At 43.9% G+C, this 26,686-nt stretch overlaps 1 protein-coding gene across 10 annotated transcripts in view; it reads right to left on the reverse strand.

The window, feature by feature from the left end:
• Window positions 1-1,108: 1,108 nt before the first annotated feature.
• Window positions 1,109-26,686, reverse strand: part of fbrsl1 (fibrosin-like 1) — a 380,812-nt gene continuing 355,234 nt past the window's right edge. For 5 of the 10 annotated variants that reach the window (XM_080433944.1, XM_080433939.1, XM_080433945.1 and 2 more), the window contains 12 exons: window positions 25,591-25,871; window positions 22,401-22,657; window positions 17,429-17,479; window positions 17,146-17,241; window positions 15,019-15,090; window positions 13,520-13,549; window positions 12,955-13,026; window positions 11,439-11,571; window positions 8,820-8,903; window positions 5,314-5,397; window positions 3,999-4,263; window positions 1,109-3,712 (listed from right to left, as the gene is read on the reverse strand). In XM_080433944.1, the coding sequence (XP_080290070.1) occupies window positions 2,374-3,712; window positions 3,999-4,263; window positions 5,314-5,397; window positions 8,820-8,903; window positions 11,439-11,571; window positions 12,955-13,026; window positions 13,520-13,549; window positions 15,019-15,090; window positions 17,146-17,241; window positions 17,429-17,479; window positions 22,401-22,657; window positions 25,591-25,871 (2,764 nt within the window). In that variant the 3' untranslated portion in view covers window positions 1,109-2,373. Of the gene's footprint in view, window positions 3,713-3,998; window positions 4,264-5,313; window positions 5,398-8,819; window positions 8,904-11,438; window positions 11,572-12,954; window positions 13,027-13,519; window positions 13,550-15,018; window positions 15,091-17,145; window positions 17,242-17,428; window positions 17,480-22,400; window positions 22,658-22,841; window positions 23,003-25,590; window positions 25,872-26,686 lie in introns of all 10 variants that reach the window. The other 5 variants (XM_080433942.1, XM_080433941.1, XM_080433948.1 and 2 more) reach the window with 5 other exon arrangements.

Genomic DNA, 26,686 nt, shown 5'->3' on the forward strand with positions numbered 1-26,686 from the left:
CTGTTGACCAGATGATTAGGAGTAAAAGCACACAATGCTAAAGTGAAACCAGCAGATGCTACCCGTTGGAGGAATATGTGGCTCAATTACCGTCCTCCTAAATTGAAAGTGATAGTGATTTAAGTCTTCCCAATATACCCAGCCCCCCTTCTGGCAGGCAGCCTTTTCCAGGAGCCCTTTTAAAGGAAAAAAAAGAAGGGGAAAAAAAAACTGCCCGAGAGTGTGTGAGACAGAAGGCCAGCATTGATTTTCAATAACATCCCCTAATGACCTGGCCGCTGTTTGATCCACGCTGTCATTATGCACCGGTACCCTGGGACAGGATTGGTTTGGTCTTGAAGCGTGTGCGGTGGAGAGATGGAGAGCTCAGGAGGGCATTACCAGGATGAATTGGCCGTCTCCGGACAGGCAGCGAGGAAAGGATAGGTCTTGTCAATAAGCGGGATGGGGCGCCTCAGGGCCTCCTGCTCGGTCCACTCTGCATTGCCCTCAGGCCTCATTAGGGAAACGGATGAGTGGAGCGCATGAGAAAACAAGTGGAGGGGAGAAGGAGGATGAGGGAGAGAGGAGCCTCTTCTTCTACACCTCTATCCAATAGTCTGCCTCTCAGGCATTGCTCCCTTTAATGAGTCCAGACCGCAGGTCAATACGCCGCTGGGCTGCCCAGTCAATACCAGTTACCTGCAACACAAACACTCAAAACCTGCTTTCTTACAAAATCAATGTCCTATTAGTCCCACCCTCTATTGCCTTGCCCTAATCTCATTGATTCTACTCTGGAGAGCTCTGCAGCCAATGTATGATATATTAGACTCAAATCATCATCATCATCATCATGATGGCTTAGGCTACAATTTTGCCCAGAGTCCATCGTCTTTGGGATTTCAAACTAATAGCTTTATATGAGATGAGCAAATACTGTAACGCTTGCAAGCTGAGGCATGAGCACTATTGGCAAACACATAATCCACCGTTTCTTCTAGTGATTTATACATTATTGTCAAAAGAAAATTCACTCAGTGGGTTTGTGATACAAATTAATTAATTAGATGGGATTCAATGATGAAAAATTTACAGGGTGATGAAAGACAACAAAGCAACAAAACTGTCGAGACATTAGGTCCAAACTTTATTCCTTACATTTTAAACCATGAATGTTCATTTTTGTTTTTTTGTTTTTTTTGCACGCCTAAAACTCTACTTGTTTTGTATACAAGAGTCTAAGAAAAACAACTGCACAACACCACAAGGTCGACAGAGAAAGTCCTATTGCCGCCCGCTCAAAACTGTCCTCCATTTTCTGTACGGGGCTGTATGCTTCTGCGGCCCAGTTCATGACCTGGAAGTCTTTAGGTTTTTAATTCCATCGTTTCATTGGCAATTATAAACTGGTTTTATAATCCTAGTTCCTTTCATTATCACCAGTATCCACTGTTCTCTCGAGGTTGTCTCTCCATCAGGGTCCTTTGTGGCACTTTGCATAGGTTGCAGATGATCCTTCTAGGCCCCCATATGACACCCTCCCTACACGCTTCCCTCCCATTGGCCAGGCTTGTCTGTTACCATGGTTTTTCAACAGGGAAGTGGTTATCCATGTTTAATTTCATTTTGTTTTTCTAGAAACATTTAAAAAGCCTAATAAATTTACATTGTTATTTTTGCAGCAAAGGAATATCAACAAGTTATTTACATGAATTTTCTTTACAGAGACTGAACAAAGACCTTGTAATATATATTTATCTGCATATCTCAAAGGCAAAACAAGTGAACAAAACAAATTGGTAATGTAACATTGTACATTGGCATTATTCATGAGGATATCCTGGTACCATGAGGTTAAATCACTGTTGAGAAAAGTCAAAAATCAAAATCCAGTCTTTACAGTGGGCCATAATGGATTATGTCTCACAATGAACTGGGATTAAATATCGGAAAAAGAGTGACTAATGCACAAAATACATAAAATTCATAAAAAGATGCCTATACACGGAACGAGGATAGGAAAATGTACAAACTCATTTCAGGATCTCTCTTTTCGCACAAAGCCGAAAAAAGGTATTGGATTAATATATTATTAATAATAATTATCAAATACTTAAGTCGGATATAAACATACACATAATTTGTGTTCTCTTCACCGACATTATTCAATCTGCAAGTTTGCTGAAAATAAAATCATGGCATGTGCTTTGTCAGCCCTGCACACCTTTAATTTGTACAATCATACCGTTTCCTCAGAGTGATTTTCTTTTTTTGCTCTTCTCTAGTGAAAAGCAGTGCATTTTGTTCACAATAAGATTTCAAATTCAGGGTAAAGGGGGTGGGGCTTGTGAGTTCATCCTGTAAGCGCTTATGTCATTTTAGTCCAGGAAGCTACCGTGCCTCAACCTCTTTGGAGTTGCGGGATGGAGAGTAGTCCCGAGGGTCCTGTGTGGTGGTGGTGATGGGGGTAGTCCGCCTGGGAGAAGCTGGCCTGCCACTGCCTGCAGGCACAAGGGGAGGGGGGGCACTGAGTGCAGCGGTGGGGGGTGTCCGGTTGAGCAGGCCGTTGTGTACTGCGGAGGGGCTGAGTCTGGGGTATGCCATGCCACCCAGCGGGGACATGAAGGGGGGCATGTGGGCAAGGTGGCCCTCCATGGGCGACTGGTGCAGCTGGTGGAGGCGCGCTCGGTCAAGCTCCTCCCTCAAGTGGAGTCGCTCGCGCTCCTCCGCCTGCTGCCGCATCCTCTCGTGCTCCCGGCGCACCTCCAGCAGATGCTCGTGGTGGCTGTAGTCGTGGGCTTCCCGCTCGCGGTATGCCCGCTCCTGGTCATACATTGTGGGGAAGCGGTGGCCCTGCTCGGCCCTCAGCTGGAAGTCCATGCGGCGCTGCAGGTCCAGGCTACGGTATGCCTCTCTCAGCGGGTCCCAGGGAAAGGAAGGGTGAGGCAGACGCTCCCTCCCTGCCGCCAGCGGACTCACGCCCATGAAGGGAGCCATGCGGGCTCGGTCAAGCACGTTGAGGCTGCCCATCTGGTGCATGGCGCTCATGGATAGGGGCAGCGAGTGGGCCATTTGCATCCCGTGGAGGCCCGGGCCCGGCATCTCGTTGCCACGAGGGGAGGGTGGAGGAGGCTGCTGTGTCAGAGGTGGATGGTGGTGGTGAGGATGACCGGGCTGGGAGACAGGAGGCAGGACGGGAGCTGCAGGAACAGGGGGCAGCGAGGCAGGCTCAGAACTGACCACCATTACTTCCTGCTCCTCCTTCCTCTCCTCCTTGATCTTCATGTCGTTTTTCACTTTGTGGAGGATATCCGTCGAGGAGGGTGGAGGCTCTTTCCTCTCGCCGTCCTTGAGCATGGGCGGGTGTGGCCCGTTGCCGGCCATCATTCCTTTCATTCCCTGCTCATTGAGCGACACCTTGGAGTACGGAGAGGGGGAGCGGTGTACGGGTTTGATGGGGTCTTCCGAAGATCTCCGGTCCAGCACGTCCTTCCCAGGAGAGCGGCTCTCCTTCACTTTAATGTCTGCCAGACCAGAGGTCTCTCGGTGGCGCTCCAGCAGCTCTTTCTCTGCCTCGCGGACCCGATCCTCACTGCTACGCCCACTGTGGTGTCGTCCCGAATCGCTGGAGTTTTGGCTGTTGGAGCGGATCAGGTTGCTGATCTGATAGCCGACCGGTGCAGACGCCGGAGATGAGCGGTTGGAGTGGCGGTTCCGGTCCACCGAATCTCTGCAAAGAAAACGTTTACACTGTTAGTTTACACTGAAATGTGAAATGTATATGCAATTGATTATAAATGTATTGATGCACATTTCACAGCTGCATTTGAAAATGCCCCAAAAATTACTTATAAAATAAAAAAGATAAATTGTTATTATTATAATTATTTTATTATGTAGCAATAATGGGCTAATCAGGACATAATTTCGATATTTAATAATATTTTGATACAATAAAACTTTACACTACAATTATAATGATTATTTTCCAAATCTAACTCAACCTCACTACCCACCTGTCTTTATCTTTCTCGTCTTTCCCAACAGAGGAGTCCCTTTTCTCTCGCTCCCTCTCTCGTTCTCTCTCTCGCTCCCTCTCCCGTTCGCGCTCTTGACTGTTGGCCGACCCGCTTCTCTCGATGTCTGCAGACTTGGGCCACTGGGGCGGGGTGGGGAAGGACGGCGGGGTGCGGTGCAGCCTGTTCCAGGTGTCGTGGTGGGGGCTGCCAAAGTTGGGCAGGCCCCCTGGGCCCTCCTTGGGGCCAAACACACTGTTGGAACCTGAGATGGGGGAGAGAGGGAGGGGGGGACAGGGACGCAGAGGCTGTTAGTTCAAGGGAAAACCCAAATCCAAACCTCTTGATGGAGATGAAGGACGAGTGGCAACCAGAGGAGGAGAAGGGGAGGGTAAAAAAAAAAAAAAAATCAACCACAAAAGCTGCTTTTGTCTTTGACTCTCGATGTTCTCCTGCTGAAGCTCTGTGTACAAAGACCAGTTAGAGGTTAATGGCTTCACCCCTCCAACTTGCTGCTGGACCAAATGGGCTCTTCCCCCCTTCCACCACCCCCCCTATTCATTGCTCTTCATTCTCATGAACCTTTTTTTCTTCATTGGATGAAGGGGTGGAGGGGAAGACACTCAATTGCCCCGTGGGGTTGAGGGTTGTGAAAAGCCAGGGAGACCTCAGCATTCCATAGCGTGTTTGTTTCGCCGACATCCATTTTGCTACATGGCGGCTGGATTTGGCAGAGAATAGCAGCAAGGGGCGAGAAACGAGAAGAAGAGGGAGTGAGGGGGAGGGGAGTGTGGAGGGGGAAGAAAGTGAGAGAGTGAGAGAGCGAGAGAGAGAAAGAGAGAGAGAGAGGGGATAGAGAAAAGGAGCGAGTCTTCCACGGCGGTGGTGTGAAGAGGCTTGTCGAATAATTAATAGATGAATAGCGACCAAACAGCGGGCCCTGGAGTGCGCGTTGGCAGTGGTGCAGCCAGATTACAGCCAGGCTTTCAGGCTTTTGGGCCTAGAGAGGCGAGGAGAGGAGAGGAAGGGAGAGGAGGGAAGGGGGAGGGAACTGTACTGTGCTGCCTGGATGGATTGGTCCTCCCTAGACTGGGGTTAGGCTTTGGCTTAGAAAGGCAGAGCTAAGTGCCTTGATTTTATTCTTATTTTTCTTTCCCTCCCAGCTCTCCCTGTGGTCTAAGACTGAACTGCTCTGCTCTGTTACTGGCTGACCATGATATGGGACAGGCCCAGTATGAGGGGGGGTATGGGTTGGGTGGAAGGGAGGAGGGTATGAGGGAGGGGGGAGGGAGAGCAAGGGGGGGCCAGCGCTTACCAAGCGAGGGGTTGCCTAATCCTCCGAAGGCACTGCTTGAAAGGTTGCCGAGGCCGCCAAAGGTACTGGAGCGACTGAAAGGATCTGCAAAATGCCAAACAGGGATTAGCAAAAAAGGGGGTGCTGTCTAAAGTAGCAGCCCCCCACCCCCACCCATCCACCCACACCCACCCAACCATTTCACTCTGCTTTTTTCTTACAAGCGAGCTGTGGTTTGGCGTTTTTTTTGGCTCTCCCTACCGACTTAGCTTCTCTGTCTTGATAATCCTGCTGCATGTATGTAGCCAAGCCTCCAAGACTCTGGACCCCCTCCCACTGGCTCTACTGTGGCTAGGGGCAACACACGCCTGATGGGACAGTGGGGCTTGTGCAAGTTGGAGTGGAGCCAAGAGTGGACTTATAGCTGGGACAGGGAGGATGGAGGATGGGGTGAATCAAGCTGAAGGGACTACAGTGACTTGATTGGAGGGTAGGTTCCACTGGGGGGGATGTTGCAGGGTGTCATACATACATCGGTACAGTAGATAAACTACAGCCTCTGTATGTATGGAGAAAACATACATATGCTCACCTGAGAAATTTGTAAACAATGATTAGGTTAACACATCGGGTGCCAAACACGGTCTGAACCGTGTTTGCGCAGAGTAGCGGTCCGGTGCCGAACACGGTCCAGACCGTGAAATATGTCTTTTTGTTTTTTTCGTTTTTCTCCACACGGGCGGGGCTAGAGCAGCTCTGGGAGTACCCATTGTGATCTTGAGAAGGATAGGCCAGATAGATCACCGGGAAAAAAAACATGGCTGCCATCCACTTCCTGTCTATTTCCTTCTTTAAAACACCTATATCTCCGAATCTGTTTCCGGTGGGGAAAACCGGTCATGCGCGATGCGCGATCCCCCCCCATTGTAACTCGCGAGTGAAATGTTATGGTTCCAGGCTGTAGCCAGGGTCATCGCGCAACATGAATGGATGTTTTTTTTTACATGGATTTGCTCCTCGTGGAGTCTAGAGCTTTAAACAGCAAAGCGCAGTCAATGGGGAGAATGCTGGCACCCAACGTAAGTTGTTATGAAAAAATGCTGGCACCTGATGTGTTAAGATGTTAAGACATTTAGCTAATGATCTTATCCAATGCAGAGACGGAATGTGAACGACATGTGAATAACGGCCTAATACTTCAATTCCAAAATCATCAACAGCCAACAATAATAAAGGAACAGTTTAACCACTTAAAAACCTCTAGTAAACTAATACTTTGTTGACCCGGGTCGGCTCTGTACTTGGTCCGCTCTTTCCCCCCCTTCTACACCATCTCTTGGCCAAAAACAGCCGATCTACAAGCTTGTAGATCTGTAATTTAAAGCGAATGTTCCCTCCAAGAACAGGGATGACAGGTTGACTATTTACCCTCAGGTAAACGTAGGTATGTTGAGATGCTACTTGATCCCATGGACATCCAGGAATTGAGCTAAAATAGGTTAAGCTAAACCTTCAACATTCAACATTCAAACTGTATGCAGAGACATAAAAAGGCATCTATAGGTCTGCCTGGCTGGTTAAAGGCACGTTCAAAGTCGCTAGATGGGTCTTTAACGTGCGTCAGGGGGTGAGGGATGTCTTGCGTTCTTTATGGACACATGCATGGTCGCGCACGTTAAATCCGTTAGGACGTTGAGGCGTCATACACCTATTAATCCACTAGATGGCAGTTGCGAGCTAAAAGTGTTGCCATGTCCGCTTATTATAAGCGACTTTGGGCTTATTTTTCTGTAAAGTTGCTTGTAAACAAACTTTGGTGGTTGCGGTTTTATTTGGGCTTGTTTCTAAAGTGTAGTTGCTTATTTGGGCCAATTATTATTTAAACCAGTGATTCTCAAACACATATTGTAGATCTGCTATTTTCATGTGATGTGGCCTAGTCGATTCTTTTGGGCTTGTTTTCATAGACCTGGTTGCTTATTTCTCTCACAAGACCTGGCAACAGCGCAGCTAACAACATGAAGCTTGTAGCATCTAGCCAAAACAATGCAATAAAGACACAAACTAGTCCACAAACTAGACAAAAACAATGGTTGTCTACAAAACGTGAGTTTCGACCCCTACTGCACTGTGCTATATTATTTGTGTGTGTGTGTGTGTTTAACTATAGGGAATGGCTGGGTTCATTTTGTCACAGACGGGTCGTTTATTGGTCTAAGTAATTAAGTACATTTACTCAAGTACTTCCACCAACGTGGGTCTTTTTTTGGAGAAAGAGGGCCCAGTTTTCCTTATACTGCCAACGGGCACCAATGGTACTACAGGCAACGTAGTGAACGTACACGTCGGCCTGACGGTGAATGTTGATCGCACGGAAGGAAAAACTGGAGCCGCAGGTGACGGAGGGGGAGACAAAACCAACAACGTAAGGAGCGCCGGCGCTCGTTACGTATCCTTACGTCCGACTATAAATGATACTTAAGTAGACAAATAATAACATTTCCCTCCAAACAATTGATCTCTTTAACGTACCAGTTACATGTAGTTTAGAGAAGGCCTACAGTACTGTAGGTAAGAAATAACAACAGCACAACAATGATGAGCTCAAAATACTATGTGGTCACATCACATATTTATACTCAAACAAACAAGGAAACAAATTGCTTCAGGAAACAGCAGTTATACAGGCAGGGATTTAAGGATTTCTGACATCGGTAATGAAAACGGCCTCATCAATAAATCAGAAAAGACAACAACTGGAAAATCTCTCCCAGTCTCACACTTGAATTCCTGGGCAGGCGCCCAAACCCCATCCCTCCCTCAAAGTCTTTCTCCTCTGTGCACCATGTGTTTATAAGCTCAAACTGGATTGACTCAAGGGCTTATCCCGTGAAATCACCTTGCCGCTGCAAACCCAAACAATGTCTCAGATGGAACAGAGCAAAAAATTAGAAGAAAAAAAAACCCTGACTATGAACGGCAGATTTAACTTTAAAAGCCCACACAAAAACGGAGGAGCATCAAGGTAACATGTCGTATTTGCTGAGGCCATCTTCCTTGCTCTCCAAGGCCATCCAGAGCAAGGGTAGTAAAAGAAGAGAGAATTCTTTTGTCTGAACAAAAGGAAGGATAAAAAATAGGTCTGGACATTGGAAAGACTAGGCCACCGGTGTCCTTCCCCATCAGCCCAGACAGTGGGGTGGAAGGGGGTTATTCAAGGCTGTATATTATGATTCACTGGGGCCGATTTTTACAACTGCCTCTTCCTCCACAACTCTGAAATGAGAGGGAGTGTGATGCCAGCAACAGGGCTGCTACACCGGCCAACCCAGACCCAAGTTTACCTCCACATGAACCTCAGATGAAAGCCGTAAATATTTCAGCTTCAGCAAAACTGTCAAATTACACCTGGGTGTCTTGTAATGTGTTTGAAATATGAGTAAAACAGAAAAGAGAGCAAAAAAGAGAGAAGAAAAAGCGGATGAAAGAAGATGTAAAAAATGATAGGTGAATGTGGGGTTACTTACACTTACCTGCCAAGTGGCTAGGAGGCAGGAAGCCGCTGGGATGGGGGGAATGACCATAGGGGGAGGGTGTCGGGTGGCCAGATGCTATTGGTGGAGAGATGGAAAGAGAGATGTTAACATTATCCAATCAGTCAAAGGATGGTCAGCGAGGGATCTCAGTAAATAAAAAACCCTCAGTAGAAATGAAAGAATCCGACATAGTGTGACCTTTGACATTTGGACCCTTATGAGTGACCATGACCCTAGATTCACCCAATTGGGACAGTCACTGTATATGAGAGAATACAAAAAATAAACACAAAAACAAAAACAAACCAGTAAAACAAATTAAAAGCAAAATAACAACTGTTAGAAAGACTGCGCCCCTCTCTCTCTCTCCCTCCTCCCGCTCTCCTCCTCCCGTCCCCGCCCCCCCCCTCCCCCCTTCTGCCCGAGAGACTGTTCCGCCCCTCGCGAGACTACAGCGAGCCCTGTTACTAAGACTGTCCCTCATCTCGCGAGAAGTAAGAAGAAAGAGCTAGAAGCCTGAAGCAAGAGACGCTCCGTTCATAAAGTTAATACACTTGCACTATTTAGAGTTTAGACATATTAAGTCTTGTTTACCTATCTCTGATACACACCAGAGTGCCTGTGTGCGTGTATGATAAACGTAAGTTCTTCATGAAGCCGATATACTGTATATAACCTGTTGTCCCGCTACGGGTCTTGTAGCCAAGCTAAATACCTGTTGCTATGCTAACTAGCACCTAACTACCTTGTCACTCTGTAATAGTGACCGACGGTCATAGAAATGCTATCGATGGTTCGTTGGTATCGTCGTACTGTTACTGTATGCACTTACACATCCCCTATGTTGATGAGGAAGAGTAATGTCACTGCACTTGTTTCTTAGAATGACCAGTGTGATACGTTTGGATAACTACTACTACTTATAACCTAAGCTGCATTTGTGTTTCTAAACGCAGTTGGGCAGATACAGAGTCCATATATACTGTATGAATGTAATTTGAGCAGCTAAGCTAAACTGTGAAGTTTAGAGCACCTCTTCAGAGAGGCCATCACTCATTTGGTCTAATATCTGTTAAACTAGACCTGTTTACAGTGAACATGTGACTGCTATGATGTACAGTTTACAAGGTCAATCATTCCCTGTTATATTCTGCTTATTACAGAAACCACACACAACCCTGCTGTGTAGCACCTGTTCATTAAGCCAAATAAAAGGTCCTCGGTATCCACCATTGTCGTCTGCATCCTAATCAATGCACAAGGGCGAACACAACCTACCCAGCCATACAGTGTTTCACTGGGTCCTTCCCAACAACAACTATACAGAAAGAGAATTACAGAGGGGGTGACCTTTTTGCCGTTTGATAGCATAAAGTCAGTACATAAAGTCAGAACTAAAAGTTTGTATCATTCAATCAGAGTCAGAGTATCTATTACAGACACAATAAGAACCATGACTAAGTCTAACACTAACCAGTGAAGAACAAATCACAGCTTGAACTATGTTTAAATAAAGACTTATGACCGATTGATGTGCGAGGTTGACCACGTAAAAATGTATCTTCAGCAGCAAAGCCAACATGCTAAAAGCTAATTATCGAGATGATTGACGAAAGGGCGAATATCAGTGGCCTGAGACGAAAAACTAAACACACAGCATATTAGCTTCTGATATTTCCTGTCTTGTTGCTGTACAGTACGCGTGTGCACGCTCGCAGGGTGCACATCAGTGATGCAGTCAGCTACTGAAACAACGTTGACCCAGTGTTTCCCTTCACCCGCATTTTCATGAATTGCTAATCAAAGAGCCAATTACACGAGTGCTAATGACACGCCACCACTGCATAATTAGCAGGGAAAGGCCGATCGCCCTGCTGTTGCCCTCCAACGCAGGGCACATCAGTCAATTACCGAACACAGAGAACCATCCATATTCATACACATGACATCATCTGAGCCCCATGGTTAGCAAAACATTTAGCGCAACCACACTACAATTAGATGAACAGAACATGAGAGGAGGACACTTTAAACAAAAGAGCAGAATAATGTGGTTTATTGCTGCTGTGAGAAGAACAATTATGACAGCCATACATTTAAAAAACAGCTCGTTAGCATACAAACTAAATTCCCGATGGAGAGCTTTTAAGATGGGAAAGTATCCCTGTGTGTGCATGTTGAAAAGGCTTGGATCAGTTTGTTTTTTCAAGATGTTTTCCCCTAATATTCATTTTAGCATAATGTCCTTGCAGACAAACATAAACAAAAAAGTATGGCCTAAAATAAGACAAAGCTAATGTCTCCTCACATGTATCATTTCAGATGTAAGATGGGTTAAAATTTGACCGAAAAAAAGGCTACTTACGATGACCTATGTAAGCTAATTAAAAAATGCATTCCGCTTTATTTAGGAGTACAAGAGGGAGCTGTGGCATTAGAATGTTAGAAAAGAAGTGACACAGGTCAAAAGCCAGACCAGATCTGTGTCTACAAGGTACACCCCCCCGTAACTGCCGCAGGCTCAACGACACCACACAAATATTGGGTTTTTAGGACATTTCATTTAGCTTCCTTTGTGGTTGTATGAGAACCGAGGCTTCATCTACTGACCTGTAGAGGAGAAGAGGGGTCGTGCCAGGTCGTGGGGGTATGGAAAGCCAGGCAACACTCCTGGAGCTGGCGGTCGACTGAACAAGTCCAGCTTCCCATTCATGTCCAACTTATGAGGGTCAAGCTGCATTTGCTGAGAGACATGCACCCAGCGAGAGAGAGAGAGAGAGAGAGGGAGAGAACTTAGTTTCAAAACAGATCTAATACAAGCATTGATTCATAGTGCAGAGACATTAACAAACACAAGTTGACAAAAGTGAAGAGAGAAAAGGTGAGATAGAAACACAGAGAAGGCAAAAGACATAAGCAGTGAATGATGACTACACTTTCAGTCCAGTAGCGTCAAAAATGGCTTATCTCCACACTAAACTGGGTAAAAGATCAGAGGCACAGAAACACATCAACAAAGGCTCTACAGGCCCTAATCCTGGCCCACTGTGTCATAACAAAATATATGTAAGCTGATTAGGGACAGTAAAGCCTAGGGAAAGGGGGGATGGGGAGCTCTGGAGGAATTACCTTGATGGGGAGAGTCTCGTCAGCAAAGGTTCTCTATTGTACATTTACATTTTCAGTGAGGTTTAATTTTTTGGCCTATTTCCGTGATTTTTTGTCAGCATCTGTATTTGATCATTATATGTTTGTGTGTTGAAGACCAGATATTAGGTTGTTCAGGTCTTGTTTTGGCTCACTAAATCTATCCTGTGAGATAATAATATCATGAAATGTATCATTTGTATTATTATTCCTTCTAAGTTAAAAGGAGCACTTCACCCCTTTTCAACTTTATCTTCATATAATTGGTCCTTACTAATGTTCATTATAAGATGGCACAATGGCCGTCTACTCATTGGTGGGCTATGGATAGTTCAGAAACCTGCATACCAACGATATCATCGATGGGGATTCCAAGCTAATAGAAACTAACACCTTTCTCTTCCTGGAAATTTATTATGGTGAAATAAAAGCCACTGTTCTTGCATCCATAAAAAGTAAAAAACAAAACAAAGAAAAACAACAAACAACAAAATCTTTGAAATGACCAAACCTGCCTACCAATGATGTCATTGGTAGGCAGGCTGAGACACAGACCAAGTAGACAGAAATGGCACCATCTTATAATGAGCATTAGTGAATACCAATGACATACTTTGGTTTAAAATGGAAGTGATCCTTTGAATAGATCAACTACCAGTGATGGTTAATGTTAAAACACTTGAATCATTGAGACAAATGCAAACAGGAACACTGTCTGAGCAACAATGGCTGCTGTGAACATGTACTTTTGGTGATCTAGGAATGGAAGGTTATCCCCAAGGTTGCACTTGTAAACCGCTCCGGGAAGGAGTGCCAACAATATATTTAAAATATAAATGTAAAAAACAATACATTTGGTGGATGCACTTCAATCTCCCATAACACAAATTGCACGACTCCTCATGGCTGGTCAAATATCAATTCCCTTCACTTTTCAGAGACTGTGGGCACACTACATGTGACCATCCAGCTGGCTCACCTTCATCTTCTGCTGGTGATGGTAGATCTGCCAGGCGATCTGGACATGCACTGCACACCACTTGCCAGGTTTCTAAAGAATTAGAGAAAGTAACACTGGTTTGACAGCTGGTCTTCATTATGCTGGACTTGGAGTGACCCTAACAAGAATTGGAAGTGTCTGGCCAAGGTTCAGTGTGACTGTGTTGCTTCTTTACTGGTCGCCCTGATTGTTTTTTGTGTGTCTGCTATTTCACTTTCTGTCTGTTTTCAGATTAGATGCTTTTATAAGTTCCTTATTTGTTTGTTTTTGGAATAAAGTTAGTAATTCGTCAGTGTTTTTTTATCATTGTGCGACTGAACTGAGCTATAACGGAATTTGTTGTATTTCTCACGTTAGGATCTGATTGTGAACTGTAAACTACAACGGAGACACCAATGCCTGAAACTAACCCTAAACTAGGGACTTATTGATCAGCATTTACTTAATTATTAAGTTATAGCAACTTATAAAGTATATATTTTTAGTGTCTTGGCCAGAAAGTCATAAAAGCAATTTAACAGAAAAGGATAAGACAGCCACTTACTCTGACAGATGTCCTGAAAGGATCTGTTATCTGTATGGACAGACAGACAAGGAAAGATAAATATCTTCATCATGTGATCATACCACTATCTTTAAAACATGAACAAATCTTATATAATGTATGCAATGGGTGCAGATATGATATTACACACTTATTATATTATATTATAATAAGTGTGTAATATCTCCCATTATATATACTGATATTACGCAGAGCAGTAGTCAAGGATGCTCGCGGTTCAGCCTAAAGCCTTCATCAGTGTCTTTTCAGAGCATAACATTAAATGAGAATTTTGGACCACGTTTTTTTTTTACCTTTTCTATGATGTTATGATATCTTAGGATGAATGGTACAGTAGAAATAATTCATAACTCCATCCCAGGTCCGCCACAGCTCAAAACGTGTGCCAATAGGCCTTGCGTTAGATCGCGTATTTTAATAGCTTTTTTTAAAAATATATATTTCTGACGTTCATAGTGACAGAACACTATGCAAAAAAAAAAACGGAAGTCTCTCTAGACGAGATTGAAATCTTGAGATTTCAATCTCGTCTAGCGAGACTTCCGTTTTTTTCGGTTGCATAGTGTTCTGCCACTATGAATGTCAGATCTTCTGAGCTTCCCCTTTAACACTACTAAGGTTGTTCATCCACCTTAAAATCTATGAATTCACTTAAATACATTTGGATGAATAATGTTTGGCCAATAACTACCCAGGACAGAGTTTTCATGGCGTTACACAAAGGCAATACGCAAGTTTGATTAATGCCTTAGTGCCTATGAGAGCCACATCTAACTGGGAAACAAATAAGTCTCTCTTCCAATTTATTTGTATAACCGACAAGGTGGGGTGTACAGGATAGGTCGCAAAACAAAATGCAACACAAGCCTTCTCAGCAGTTCCGCTGCTGTGTCAAACTTACAAACTCATAAACTGTGCTGCCGATAAAGATGAATGTTTAACAGCCCTAAAACTACTACTATCTCTGAACTACTGTAATTATCTAGAGCACTGCAGATTGCGATGTACTGTACCCATCTCATGTCTTGATCTTTTGATCTCTTGTTTTATAAAAATCTTTATCGTTATTTGTCTTTTTTTTGCAAGCAATCATAAAGTACTCTGCCAAAGGCCTTTGGTGAAAGCATGTCATAAATACACTGGAGTTTGTTTCTTTTCCACATCCACCACAGACAGATATTATTTTACCAGAGGGGTTAAGATCAGGGCACAGGTGGACACATGTAGGCTGATTGAACCTGTGAACTTCACTTAGGAGTTATGGGTCTGTAACTTAACACTGAGGAATTCATATAACGTGTATTGGTGTCCCAGAGAAAAAGAAGAAAAAAAGATCAATTAGGGGGTCTGTGGACTAATTCATAGCAAACTGGGGGTCCTTGAAATTAAAAGGTTAAGAATCACTGTCCTACATAACCACAAGGCCGCCCTGCCATATCAAGGCTGTAGAAAAGTGTCACAGCTCTGGAGCGTCTTACCCTGGGGTCCTTCTGTAGGAGCGTGTGAGGTACTCCACCCGGCCGACCTCCTACATCAATAGGATTGGACGCCTGAAATGCAGGGAGAGGAGGAGAGATGGATTGAAGGATAAAAAGAGAGAAAAACACGGAGAGACTTTCTAGATTCACAAAACAAATCTAGTTCAAACATGTTTTAGCCATGTGGTGCAGAAGCATGAACAAACATAAACTTAGAACATGTACCCGTACACTCCAAACATTAGGAATAGTTGATTTAACACACAAGGAGACCCTCCAGCTAGCAACACCAGCATCAATATAGCCCAATACCCTCCAACTCTGGGGAAGTATGCCATACTAATCCTCACCTACTGCTACTGTAAGTCTGACGTCAATAGATAGCTCTTCAATAATACCCTGGGCACAGAGCAAGGCCACATTAATACCACAGCCCAAAGCCTTTGGAGCCTGAATGACTAGATCAGCCCTATCCATCCGACTATCCAGGATCAGAGTAATACCCAGGACCCCAGGTTACCCTCTACCCCAGCCCCCCTCCGTAATACTTAACATGGGCCTTGAACACAGCAGCAAAGAGCCCTTGCCCTGTTCACCTGTCCATCTGGACAGAGAGAGAGACCCCAGACAGAGCAAAAGGGATTCCTGTCCGTGACAGAGAGCCTCCTGGGAAGAATTAAGGCCAGATCGGTGGATTCAGGCCAGCTTTGATTGGTGGCTTACACTGGGTTACAGCCACTGGGCACCTGCCAGACCCCCTCCCCAACTGCCTCCCTCTTGTCCCAGATTGTGTCACACACAAACCATTGTTATCTCACTTGGCACGGGTCAATACCACCCGGCATGGCTCACCACGGAGCGTTGTGCAGAGTCCAGGCCAAAGCTGAACCAGCCAGCTTTAGAGGGAATAGGAGGGCAGAGCCATGAGGTTTAATAGGATCCTGTTCTGTTTCCCTTCAGCTACTGCTTCCCCTGCTAGGCTGAATGTTAAGCAAGGCTTTGGTGCTATTCACCCAATGCTGGCCTCATTTCCTGGGTGAAATGGCAAGAGGGATGTGGGGTGATGTTTTGCGTGAAAGCATGTTACTGTGTGTTTAATAAGGTATGAAATTGTGTGTGTGTTTGTGTTCTCCTATGACTGATAGAGCGCACATGCAGAGTGTATGGGTGCGCTGAGTGAGTTTCTGTTTGTGTTTTCTGTCCTGCATGTAGGACCACAAGAGAGGCTTTCTAGGTTCATGGCTTGTTTTGTGTGTTCTGTGTTTCTGTATATTTTTGTGTTTCTGCATAGGCAAACATATATGTTGGTTTGCATGTGCAGTCTATTTGTGTATGTGTTCATGTTCCTACGAGTTATTACATTTCTAGGAGTGTGAATGCTCCTGGCTGATGTTTTACTGTAGCTAATAGAGCTAGATTGCATTTGGTGGAGTCAGGACAATCAAATGAGTATAGTAGGTGTATGTTAAGTTGCCCTTCTGTTTGCAAAACATACAAATCAGTTTGTGTGTGTACAGATTTCTGTACATTGTTGCACTTTTGTGTTTTGTTTGCGTCTGTGTTGAAAGAAAAATAACGCACATCCTCTGTTTTTGGTGCTGAGCCAAACTGCAAAAACAGAATCATGAAACACAAGAGGGGGGCTCACAACTCACTTCTAAATGCTCCAATTGTATTCACAGCAGCCAGCAGTTTTTTGACCTTACAGACTTTTTTGCCTGTTTTTGCATCTATTTGAGACAATATGTACAGTATAAGGATTCTGTAGTGTGTCATTGCTTGAAAGCAGACCTGCTTTCAAAAGTATACATGCCAATTGCCTACCGAGAGAAGGTAAGTGGGCCAATGTTGTGCAGAAAGATTCTCTGGAATTAAATTGTGCATGTGCTAAATGTGTGTTTGTGTATTAATAAGGCCTTGCTTTGCAGTTGTGGTTTTCAACTCTGGTCCGAAGGTCCCAGAATACTACTACTTGTTTTAAGCCATAAGGGACTAATGTAGGATGGGAAAACCAGGTGGATGCAATTTGTAGAATTGAGGATGATACCACTAGGACTAGAGTTGAGAGCCATTGGTTCTAGAGAGTACACATGGATGCTAATGAAGGGCAAGGTATCTGAGGCTAACCTTGGGCTGGAAGGCTCCTTGCAGCGAGCTGAAGGGTCCTGAGTGTGGTAGCAGCGGGGGCATGCCTGGCATGGTGGGGGGATAAGAGGGGAAGAACTGGGGAGGAGACAAAACCAAAACTCATAAAAAACACACATCATAAGGTATGTGCATACATACACAAACACAGAGCAGTAGGCGCCATTTAAAAAAAGAAAAAGAGTTGTCATGGCATGTTCAAATATGTTCAAATATTTGATTTGCCAAATGCAAATAGCTGGGAACTTGAGTGGGCGAGACTTACGTTTGAATGTCTGATGAATGGATTGTCCAGCTTGGGAGCGTATTTGTCGAACTAAAAGAGAAACGAGAGAAATGCATTAGGGGAAATCACCAAAATTATCAGCAATGTCAAAAGCTCTTCAAAGAAAACCTGCATTAAACATGAATCTCCCATTATTTCTACATCAGAATTCCCAGAGCATATGATTGAGCTCTGGCACCGGTATAAAGCAGAGGGGTTATGATATGACATAATAAGCCCTAGAGTAAAGCAACTGGCTCACATTGGGTCATGGGTTTAACTTGAAGCGCATGGAGAGATAGACAGCTCTAATCACTGACAATTTGACCACTCAGGGGAACTGGCAAGACGAGGCAGAAATATGATTGTTCCAAATGACCATACACACAGCAGCTGGGTATGTAGAGACCAAACTCAGGAAAAAAGGCTCAGTCAGGAACCCAGACGACGAGTTATATTTCTATTAGCTGGAAAATTTGCAGAAATGTGACGCTAAATGCTTGTGACTGCTATGGGGCTTAAAAAAGATTTTTTCAGAGACAACCCCTTTGCGCTGCTATAGAGGGAAAGACATGTATTGTATTTTTCTCTTAGTTAGGAACCAGGGCTTCAAAGAGATTTACAGTCCAATACAGGCCAATTTTCTGTGCATAAAAACATGGAAAGAATATATAGAACCTTGTATGCGAACAGCCTGTCTTTTTATGAGTGAAATTGAATCGGCGTAGACCGCATTCGGTACGGTTGGGAGCTAATTCGGGACGGCACAGCGTGAAACTGATATAACCTTGAAGGACCGAATCAATGTAATGAAACGTTTTCTGAGGCAGAGCCTGCCGTCTAATAGAATAATTACATTTGAGAATTTAACATATAAAAACTATAGCCTCATATGAAGTGCTGTTTCTGATCATGAGAGCCAAGACATGGGAATCTAGTTAGTAAATTGAGAAAGAGGAGAGCAGGGGAGGGAGAGAAAGAACATTTTCCCTTGTATGAATGGGGACTTTGTGCATCTGTACGTAAGCCAATCCGGAATCTATTTTGAAACGGGCTAATTGCGACTGACAGTAACTCATTCCTGGTCGGTAAATACACAAACCATTTGCAGGTACTTTTTGCGAGTGTTTTTACAAAGCACCTCTTGGCAGGCGTGGAGGTTTTTTGGTGGTTTACAAAAAAAAGAGAAAAAGGGAAAATGAGCGGGTGCTATGAATCAATGTTTCTGTGTGTTTGTCTCCTGTGACATGGGCAGAGGAGTAGAAGCCATATGAGGGGATATAAAAGTCTCTGGCTACCTGAAAACTGCTGTGGGAGAGACAGTAAGAGAGAGGGAGACCAAAGAGAAAAACAGTGACTCAGTTTGGGTCGGGCCGGTCCAGTGAAGCAGGGGACACATTCATTCTCATCTGCGCACAAAGTGGTTGTAGCTGCAGTGGTGGTGGTGTCAGTGGCCCAGTTTGTGGGGGCGATAATGGGCCCAAATCAAACACAGACACCCCTGTTGGGGGAGGAAACGCCACGCCAGGCTTCTGAGCTCATTAAGCAGCTTTTCTCTGCCTTCTGAAGGGCTGGCCTGTTTAATGTCTGACACTAGGAGCGGAATACTGGTCTCTTTATGGGCCCTGTAAAAGAAATAATAAAATAAAAACTTTGCCTCTATAATTTATGGCCCCTGTCAGGGGGGTTTATTGCAAACAGCTTTGTCTAATTAAAGCTCAATATTTCATCATATAACAATTAAGGATGCCTCCTTGTCCAAAGACATGGCAGGAGAGCGAGAGGGCGAGGGAGTGGGGAGTGGGGAGTGGGGGTGTTAGTGTAAGATGCTCGGTAATGCCATTTGGCAAGCCAGCTGCTTGAGGGTGTTCAACAATAAACAAATACAGAGGCTTCATAATTTCATTAATTACAGCCATTAGACAAGGGCTGTTGCATAGTTGTAATGACATGGGGCATCTAGAGAGAGTGTGCGAGGGAGAAGGAGTGAGAGAGAGAGAGAGAGAGAGAGAGAGAGAGAGAAACAGAAGAAAGTTCCCGAGTATTTTATGCGAATTATGATGCATTAGCAAACGCATATTTCAACAATATTGCAAAAAGTTTTAATGCTCGCTCGAGGCGAAGAAGACTTTTCTATAAATAAATTATGTAATAAACAGAGCGATGGAAATGCATTTTCCGAATAAACAATGAAATCGCTTTATTCTACATTCCGGGAACTAGTTTGCTTCAGCCCAGCTGAAGGAGCTACACCTAATTCACTTATTTTTTTGCAGTGCTTGATATCATCACTTAAAAAAAACTGTTGGGTGGGATCATAGCAACAGACAGTGAGAAATATATATATAAGAGAGAGAGAGAGAGAGAGAGAGAGAGAGAGAGAGAGAGAGAGAGAGAGAGAGAGAGAGAGAGAGAGAGAGAGAGAGAGAGAGAGAGAGAGAGAGAGAGAGAGAGAGAGAGAGAGAGAGAGAGAGAGAGAGAGAGAGAGAGAGAGAGAGAGAGAGAGAGAGAGAGAGAGAGAGAGAGAGAGAGATGCATAGCTGAGTCATCATACTAGGTTCGCCCCTCATGACACATAAAAAAATAACCACAACAATCCATGTAACTCCTTTCTGTCTAAACAGGCATTAAAGAAAAATAACAACACATTGTTACCAGAAGGAGGGAGAAAGGGAGGGAGAGCAGAAAGGCATGAGTTAAATATAAACACACTTTCAGTCAAATTGAAAAACTAAATAAATACAGAAGGCAATAAACCCAGCAAGAGACAAGAGAGGGGAATGGGTGGAACAGGGGCAGTGGGGAGCATACATTATGGGGTGAATAATGTCAGCATTAGCCAGGCAAAGAAAATGACCCCTTTCATCTTTCTCAAATGGAGGGCTGTGGAAAAGAATGCCCTGTCATGTCAAGATTGAACTGGGGAGGTGGAGAGGAGGAGGAGGAGGAGGAGGAGGAGGAGGAAGGGGGAGAAGATAAAAGCCTGTGTTCAGGAACAATCTAAATACTTATTTAAACACTTCCATACTTATCTGAACCCTGAAAGCTTTTGATTTCTAGTGTACAGGATGAGGATAATCTTGGCGATCCCCTTAATGGGCTCCCCTTAATCAGAGGTCACTATACATGACAGATTAGGTCTATTAGGAGGGGGGGAAAAGCTACAAATGGTGCCCTCCTGCCCAGGGACGGCTTTTGGAGGTTGTCATGCATTTCAAATTAGGGATGAATAGCCTTAATATATCTTTTTTTCTTATTTTATTTTAGTATTATTCTTTTTAACCTAGAACACCCCCCACCCCTGCACCCTACCCCCCTCCTCTGTAGGGCGATCTAATGGCTGCCAGTCTATGTGCCTGATGGCAGTCAAAGCACTGAAGCAATTACGACCATTATCAGAACATTTTGTGGTGATGTCATGTCCCCCCTTTAACCCATTCAATCCGGGAACGCATCTGTGTCATTTTAGATTTGAGCTATAAACATAATTCTATACTTTGGCTATTTTTGAAAAATCGTGAAAATGTGTGCAAATCTTTGAGTATTATATTTTCTAAAGCAAACCTTTTGAACTCAAATCTTTGCTTTTGGATGTCCCTGGAACAAAATATTTTATAAATGTTCGCTTTAAAAATATATATCTTCAAAGATTTGCAAAAAAGATCCATGAAAATAGCAGATCTACAAGCTCATAGCTATGAGCTTGTATATCTGCTATTTTTGAATAGCCAAAGAAATCTTAAAATGACACAGATGCATTTCCGGTCTTAATGGGTTAATCTGCTGTGAAGTCACTCAGCTCCAAGGCTCTCAACCTGTCACTGGTGCAGTGTGGGCGCACGGAAGCGCGCACACGCTCACACACAAAATACACAAGGTCCTGGTTGATGTGTGCTTTTGTTCCTTTCTGTGTGCAGGCAAATAAGAACATTCAAAACCATTTAAAACACATCCATATGAAAACCAACTGAAAAGCCCCGCCTCAAGGCATTACCCTTTTGTTCACAGGCAAAACACTACACAGCCAAACACGTATGTCAAGTTCAAAGATAGGAAGATGAATGAATTAAATCAACTGCATAGGGTTAGATTGTTTTCTGGACTGTTTGGCCATGTGTTGGAAAAAGGAGCCAACATATCGTTGCTGTCGGGTAGAAACCTATCTTTTAAATGTTTTTTCATAAATTAATGCCCTATTTTATGCTTCGTCACATGGCAGCGTGACGCAAAAAGTAGCGAAAATAGCCGATCAAGAAGCTCACAACGCATCGCAATGTGATATGCAGTAAGCAATTTTCACCTACAGACAGACTTGAAAGTGGTTATCGGTCTATAGGCTTTACAAACGTTTATTTAACCAATGAAAAGTAATAGCAAGAGCTTGTAACTAAATAACAACACAATTGGATCCATTGGAACACAGTCTCTTTTTTCCAATTCCTGAAAAGTGTTGTCAAGGTTTCGGCCCGACAGTGACGATATGATATATGAAGCATGAGACTTGGCGGTATGATCTTCAGTGAGTGTATGACGACGTGCTGTTTTTAGAAGATAATGGCAGGCAATGGGCTGTGTATTTTTTTCATCTCAGTGGTTGCACATCAGACGCAGAGCTACTGCTGTAGCTTCTTATCACAGCTGTCAAACGTTCAAGAGTGGGACAGCGTATAGGCTAAAGAGCCCAAAACCAGAGTAAATAAAGTACTGAAAATGAAAATGATGTTATCATTATCAACATAATAACAGATTTTGGATAGGAATTATAGTTTGGGGGGAGGGGGGGGGGGGGCGTCTTTGGTAGAGTCAAAGAATAAAATAGGTGGGTGGAGTTGGGTGGGATATAGTCGATCGAACTAAGGGGAGGAGGAGGGGTGGGTTCTGGGGTCAAGAGGGCAGTATGGGACCTTTTGTTATGTTTTTGTTTGATTGTTTTTTCTTTAAATTTGATATTTTTTTTTTTACTTATCCTCACATTTCTGGCTTGGGTACGCACCATGGGGGGTGCGGTGGGCGGGGCGGTGAGGAAGGCGGCGGGCGGGGGCAGACTGGCGGGAAAGGGCGTGAAGGTGTGCTGGTGGGTGTGTTGGTGCTGGTGCATGTGCTGGTGTTGGTGAAACTCTGCCCTCAGGAGCGACGCGGGGGCCAGCGGTGAGGCGGACGGCCCCCGGCCCCGCTCCGAACTCTGAACCAGGAAGCGGTTGTTCAGCTCCTGCCTCAGGAGGTCATGCTCTGTAAGAAAGGAGAGCGAGGGGGAAGAAAACCAAAAGGGGGAAGAAAAACAAAAAAAGTTTTGGGGGGAAAAGGGGGGTGGGGTGGGTGGGGTGGGGGGGGACACAAGAAAAAAAAAAGAGGCACGGGCGCCCTGTCAGTCTTCACAACAAAACGTAGAAAGAGAAGAAAAGCGAATAGTCACCTGGCATTCCCTGTTTCTCCAGCTCATGCTGTGAGGGTTTTCTACGTGGGGACTCATTTGTGGTGGTAAGAGAGTTGCCTGTGACAATGTGCCAATCAGAATCCCCGAATGAGGCTGGCAATACATGATTGGTTGGTTGAATGATATCAACAGGCTGGTATCTAAAGACAAGAGAGAACCAAGAGTCATCCCAGCAGAAAACACACTCTCTCACACGCGCACACTCTCTCATGCACACACACACACACACACACACACACACACACACACACACACACACACACACACACACACACACACACACACACACACACACACACACACACACACACACACACACACTCCCTCTCTCTCCCCCTCTATAAGGAAGGCTAGCTAACCATAATAAAATAAAAGTTGATACGTCACCTGCATATAGCTAAACACATTTGCTAATACCCGTCATCGCTGGAGACAATTTGCAGTTCTTTTGCAGTTAAATCATTAAAATGTTCATATTCCAGCACGTTTGGAGAAGAGAAAAACAATTTCTCCTTCCATGATTGCATCCGCGGAATTTTCCCCCCTTATTTTTAATCAAGTGGTTGTTAGCAAAGTTGCGAACAAGAGAGCTGTCTCCAACAGGGATGAGTTTCACAAAGAGAGCCGTCACACAATGTTTGGAAAGTAACAATAATTGAAGTTACTCCTTTTGTTGTAGTGGTGTTCTTTGAAACCCTTATACTGTCCTCTTTACACCCATATCTACTATTTAAATGCAATCCAGTTAACTGTATTATTGCACACTATGCTGTTTTATTTCACTGTAGCCTATGTATTGTCTGCAACACATTTGTTTATATTAGCATTGTTGTGCACCATGAGGCCAAGATTTATTTATTAGATTTTTGTTTTTCCAGATGTATTTGTTTGCCGCATGTGTCCAGTTGAATAATACACTCAATTCATTAAGGACTGGTTCTGAATTAGGACGTTGGAACTGATCCATACAGTATACGGTAGTTTTGGAAACAGCGCCATAGCGCTGATCCAATCAGTTCCTAGACACTTCTGGCAACATTTTTATAATAAAAGGAAAAAGGCTCAGTTAATTATCCCATTGTTTTTAATAAACATTTTCACTGAACAATGTTACCTACAAATCAGTTTTGACTGCCTGTATTCTTTTTTACGTGACCTCAGAGAAACTTTTGGCGTGAAGTATGTTCAAGCAAGCTACTGTACTATTGCCATGTAGCTCATGTACCTACATTTCTCTGAGGAACAGCTTTCAATTAGCAGAGCTATGGCACATTTATTGTAGAGTATAACTGGTAGCTTTTACAACACTGGCCATTGCATTGGTAAACATTGTGCAAACATTCTGTGACAGGTCTCCAATGTCTGTTGTGTACTGAGGCACTGTTCCAGTGACCTCATATCCATTTGCAGATTAAAAAAATTAAGTGAAAACCCATCTCTGTGAAAGGTAATTCTTGATTTTCTGTTCTTGCCAGCCAAGATAAGGTTCAGGTGTGCTTACATCTGGTGCTCCAGGTCTATGTTTCTGATTAGACTGAATTAAAACTTAACTGTTAAATAGTTTGTTATTGTTAAATTAATCGTTTAAATTGGAATATTCCTTTAACATAATGCAGTACATGTAAAAGGGACAAGCACCGAATTACAGCATAAGTTAGTATAATATAAATATACAGTTTGGTATTACTAATGGTCATGGTTAAGTTAATATTTTGATTGTGTTAAGAGTCCTCAACAGCACATTTATTTTTGTATTGATTTAGTAAAACTTAGAGCAGCTAATTCTTTTTACCCCTTTTTTCTCCCAATTTAGTCATTAATTATATTATAATTATAATGATTTTACATACTTTTATTCTCATAATTATTCCCCCCCTTCTCCCACACGTATGCTATAACACAGTATTGAGCATGATTCATCATAGGAGGGCTTTGCAGAGCCACAAGCTCCCAATGAGACACGTTGTGAGCTTATAGATAGGTTATGAAGAAGAGGAGACAGACATCGTTCCTCACACAGTGGCAGAATGCCTAGAAAAAACCTACGGTGTCTTGAACATACAAGAACCCCAGTGATGAAGACAGCTTCATTCAATGGCAGCTAGAAAGTGGTTCACAAATGTATATGTGTTTATTGAAAGCATTATAGGTCAACAGTCAGCACGCAGGCTACAGTTAACCACTTGAGCCCTATGTGGCACTTCATCGTACGATGCTGTTGTGCGGCAAAACTAGCCAATCTACAAGCTCACAAGGTGTACAGTAGATGTGCTATATGAAGATTTTCTCCTATAGTGATAACAGGGACGCCAAGTAACTGTGGATATTCAGATGTTTAAACAAAGTTTAATGTACTTTAATGATTTTGTGTTCATAGATCATACTCTAACAGCTAGAAAGCAGCAATGCCGGGAATGTACAGTAAGGATTTAATGTTTTATGTTAACACTTATGGTTTGTTTTTGGTGGAGTTTAAAAAAAGTTTAAAGGGATTTGAATTGGTTTAGGAACCATTTTCATGTACATAAATTCAACCGACTGCTGCCACTGCAGGTTCCCCAGAATTAGTTTTCTACTCTAACACGCTGTCATTTCATGTTTCAGGCCTATATTAGTTTAAACTATATTAGTTTGACGACTAGAATAAAAAAACAGGACAGTACTCTGGGTTCCTCTGGAGAGCAACTGTGGTACTTATGTGGTAGTGAGATGCAGAATATATTGGTACCTGGGTACGGTGTGCCAGCAGGATGCCCAGGGACCACTAGGCTGTTGGAGGGTAAGGTTGGCGGCGGTTGCAGGGTGGCAGGGGTAGCGAACATGGCCGGATGGCGGTGGGCCTGGCTCCTTAGGGAGGAATAGTGCGAGGTAGAGAGGTTGGCTATGGAGAGGGGCAGGGCCGGCGGGGCCGGCGACGGGAGCCCACTGAGGTGGTGGTGGTGGTGGTGGTGGTGAGGGGAGGGGGGCAGGTGGTGTTGTTTGGGTAGACCCACCGGGCTGTTTCTGTGGCTGTGAAAGCAGGAGGGAGAGAGAAGTTAATATGGCGCTCTGACACAGACAAACACCAAGGAGTGGTGAAACTGAGAACAATCACTGGAAATGTCAAAATCTCCTGTCAAACTCTGTCTCTGTCAAAAAGTATTGTTCAGGCCCGGACGGCTGGCGTATCGGTCCGGGCACCTAGGCTGCTAATGTAGCCTGACAGCGTGTCGCGGGTTCGAGTCCCGTTCCACGACGACCTTTGCTGCCTGTCACTTCCCATCTCTCTCCCCATTTCCTGTCAGTCTACTGTACTCTATCAAATAAAGGCAGAAAAAGCTCCCCCCCCCCGAAAAAAAAGAAGTATGGTTCATACAGAAAGAGTTAATCTGCCATTTGTCACTTATTATCGGTGTAATTCTTTGTAGATAAAACCTACTCAGAGTCACGACCTTTGACATTTTTTAACACGTATCTACATGGCTATCTCTGTGCTACGTAAGGGCAGTATTTTCCTATAAATAATAACAATTACGTAATAATTGCTTGGTTTGTAATGGTAGGTTTGCCCTTATGCTTTGACCATGTATCGTGCCAATTAAGCTTCCTGCAGTGAAGTGAAAAACAGGCAATCTGAGAAAGAGAGACGATGAGAAACCAGCAGTAAATCTATGCTCTAAGCTGTTAATGAATGCCTGAACTACTGTAAGACAGAGTCGGTTACTGTACAGCAACATGGAGGATATTGTACTGTGTCATATAAATCCTCATCTCCTTTTTTCCCCTTTCATACAGATTTATGCCTTGAGGCAGCAGTTTATAGAACCACTTTAAAATGACCTTCA

Source organism: Gymnoscopelus braueri (assembly GCF_963280865.1).
Source record: "Gymnoscopelus braueri genome assembly, chromosome: 7".
NCBI classification, from domain to species: domain Eukaryota; kingdom Metazoa; phylum Chordata; class Actinopteri; order Myctophiformes; family Myctophidae; genus Gymnoscopelus; species Gymnoscopelus braueri.